The sequence below is a fragment of the Acanthisitta chloris genome, unplaced genomic scaffold, assembly GCF_000695815.1.
Source record: "Acanthisitta chloris isolate BGI_N310 unplaced genomic scaffold, ASM69581v1 scaffold31745, whole genome shotgun sequence".
Taxonomy (NCBI): domain Eukaryota; kingdom Metazoa; phylum Chordata; class Aves; order Passeriformes; family Acanthisittidae; genus Acanthisitta; species Acanthisitta chloris.
The window spans coordinates 548-3,726 of NW_008674730.1; the positions used below are offsets into that span (position 1 = coordinate 548).

Below are 3,179 nucleotides of genomic sequence, written 5' to 3' on the forward strand. Positions count from 1 at the left end.
CGCGCCGCCCTCGCCGGGGCTCTGTGGCCATCCAGGGGAGCTCTCTTTGTGGCGTGGCTGGGAACAGGCTGTGTCCCCCGCAGAGGTGAAGATGCAGTCCACGCTGACGCGGGAGTCCAGCGGGCTGTACACGGTGACCAGCGCTCTGCTGTCACACGTCACGCGGGAGGATCGCGACTCGCTCTACCACTGCACCGTGCACTACTGGCTAAGGGGGCAGAGACGCTCCGTGGAGTCCAGGAAGGTCAACGTCACCGTCTTCTGTGAGTCAAGGGCTGTGCCACTCGCTGCCTGGTGCCACACAGCCAGGCTGGGCACCAACTCTGCTTCTTTTCTCCCTGCCAGACCCCACGCAGCACCTGAAGCTGCAGGTCATGCCGTCCTCAGAGCTGGTGAAGGAAGGGGACAGTGTGAAGCTGGTCTGCGAGGCAGATGGGAACCCAGCTCCTTACTTCACCTTCTATAAGAAAGAGGTGAGGGGAGGGCACCTCTCCCTGGGCAAACATCTCACGTCCCGGCCGCTCCTTGTCCTCATCCCTGGAGGGATGCAGTAGCAGGGGTGGAAGGTACCGTGCTAAAGGCTCTGCTTTCTCCCCACCACCCACAGAAGGATGACTGGCAGGACCTGTCGCCGCTGTCAGAGGCAGAGGGTGGGGTTCTGAACCTGCACGATGTCAACAAGAGCAGCAGCGGCATGTACAAGTGCCAGAGCCTGGACCTGGACGACATGGGGCAGCTAGAGGAGGTCGTGGAGCTTGTTGTGAACTGTAAGATGGGGGGACGGGACCCTGAGGACCCCGCGGTCGGGTTCCTCGTCTCTCCCGCTCACCCCGCCCCGGCGTGTCCATCCCTCTCCTAGACATCGAAGGGGTCCAGGTGAAGATGGAGCCACCCACACCCGTCAAGGAAGGGGACGACGTGAAGCTGAGCTGTAATGCCCACAGCCCCGTGGCACTGGAGTACCAGTGGAGGGACGAGATGGTGAGAGATGTTTAGGTCCTGTCACACCTGGTCTTTGCAGCACGTTGGGCAGAGTCGGGAGCTTGTTCCACCTCTTCTGAGAGAGGCCAGGGGAAGGATTCCCACTTCCATGGACATGCATTGTCCACCTCATCACCTCCCGGCCAGGACGGTCCTGTGCTCGCAGAGTCCTTTCCCGCGCGTGAGAGGGAGGCCCGAGCGGCTTTGGGAGGTCTCGGCGCTCTTTGCCACTGCTGTCCCTTCCCAACAGGGCAAGAAGGTGGCTCAGGGGAACCAGCTGTGGCTGAACAATGTCACCTTTGAAAACTCCAAGAACTTCAGCTGTAAGGTGATGGCTCGCAGCGTGCCGGGGCTGGAGCAGAGCAAGCAGGTGGCCGTGGACGTTCAGGGTAAGGACGAACCGGCGTGAGCGTTACCGGAGCGAACATTTTCCCGCCTAGCCTCGGTGCTGACGTGTCCTCCCGCAGGGAAGCCGCGGATCGTGTCCATCAGCTCCCCCCTGTACGTGCGGCAGGACGAGGTGGTGAACCTCACCTGCAGAGCCATCGCCTTCCCGCGACCCTCCGTGCGCTGGAACGTCAACGGCACGGTGAGAGCGGGGGATCCCCCAGCCTGGCATCGCTCCCGGGAGCTTGGCATCCCCTCGGGCACTCACTCCTCCTCATCTTCCTCCTCCTCTCAGGCTCACGAGTCCGTGGACAATCGGCACGTCACCAGCAACCTGACGGTGCGCGTGAGCCACGACCTGCTGCGGGCCGGAGCCACGTGCCGCGTCTCCAACACGCTGGGGGTCAGCGAGAAGCACATCCAGCTGCTGGGTGAGTCTCGGGCAGTGCCCTCTGCCCCTGGAACCCCCCAAGGCGTTCTCCCCCTCGCCCTGGCGCCGGCCGTGCCGTGCCACGGGGCTCAGCTCCGTCTCTTTCTCCCCCTCTCCCGCTGTCCCAGTGGAGTCCATCAGGAAAGGTCAGTGTGTCGGGGAGGGAGCTTGGCTGCCTGCTCTGCACTGCATTTCTCGCTGCTCCTCTCCTTGCCGAGCCGGGAGGGAAGTGGAGGTTCTGTCCCAGGGGTGGCACAGCCGCCTGTGCCCACCAAGTGCAGCTGGGCAAGGAAGCAAAGGCACGAGCTGGTGCCTTGCAGGAGTCCCTGTTCTCCATCCTCCTGTGAGCAGATTGCAAAGTGTGTTCATACGCTGCTCCAGCAGAGCGTTTTTGTACTGAGATCTGCATCCTGCAGGGAGGAGCTCCGGGAACCGGAGTCCCCGTGGTGCTTTCCTGGGAGAAAATGCTCCTTTCTTTGCTCTCAGGGGAAGCCGGAGAGGATCGGGGTGGGACAGGCATTAATTTCTTCTTCTCCTGTCGCGTTTAGATCAGAAGTCCACGGCAGAGAGCAAAGGGGTGATCATCGTGGCCATCATCGTGGCCATCCTCGTGGTGGCCGTGCTGGGCTCGGTCATCTACTTCCTGCACAAGAAAGGCAAAATCCCCTGCGGCCGCGCCGGGAAACAGGACATGTAAGCACCGTTACCTCTCCCCGGGGAGCCCCGGGGGCACTCGGCATCACTCACGCTTCCCATCTCATTGCTCCAGCTTCTCCCTGCCCAGCGCGGGCTCGGGGGGCTCGGCGGCGCTTCCAGCTTCCCGCCGGGCACCGTCAGTGCAGGGCGGGCACGAGGAGGACAGCAGAGTGGTAGAACGGCCGAGGGTCCCTTCCTCAGGGAGGGATTGGGCAGCCCAAAACTTTCTGTGCGAGCCTCTTTCACCCCTAGGTCTTCTCTACCCCAGCCCCACTCCAGAGCATCCCCCGAGTCGGAGCCGCAGGGCTCGACCTCTCTCTCCACCGGCCACGTGTCCTCTCTGGTTTCACAACAGTGTCTCAAAATTGTCACCTCCCTCCCCTAGCACAAAGCCAGAGGCACGTAAAGACAAGATTGTAGTTGAAGTTAAGTCAGATAAAGTGTCCGAAGAGGCCGGGCTCCTGCAGGGTGCCGACAAGAGAGCCGCCGCCGACCAGGTAGGTGCGGGCACTGCCCTCGCCAGGGCCAGGGACGGGAGCAGAGGTGAGAGGAGGGATGGGGCTCTATCTTCAGGTAACGCTTTGCTCCTCTCCCAGCACTCCCCACCCTGCACAGGCCTCCATCACATCCATCCTCAGCGCTCGGAGGGGCCGTGGGAGGGAGGGAAGGAGGGGGCCGAGGTGGG

The 3,179-nt window shown here is 62.7% G+C and overlaps 1 protein-coding gene across 1 annotated transcript in view; it reads left to right on the forward strand.

Moving 5' to 3' along the window:
• MCAM (melanoma cell adhesion molecule) overlaps window positions 1-3,179 on the forward strand; it is a gene marked incomplete at its 5' end in the record, with an annotated part of 4,244 nt that overhangs the window by 493 nt on the left and 572 nt on the right. Inside the window, 9 exons of the mRNA XM_009075467.1 lie at window positions 72-263; window positions 346-473; window positions 611-767; window positions 860-981; window positions 1,232-1,370; window positions 1,449-1,570; window positions 1,664-1,799; window positions 2,347-2,491; window positions 2,880-2,991. Of these exons, the coding sequence (XP_009073715.1) occupies window positions 72-263; window positions 346-473; window positions 611-767; window positions 860-981; window positions 1,232-1,370; window positions 1,449-1,570; window positions 1,664-1,799; window positions 2,347-2,491; window positions 2,880-2,991 (1,253 nt within the window). The remainder of the gene's footprint in view (window positions 1-71; window positions 264-345; window positions 474-610; window positions 768-859; window positions 982-1,231; window positions 1,371-1,448; window positions 1,571-1,663; window positions 1,800-2,346; window positions 2,492-2,879; window positions 2,992-3,179) is intronic.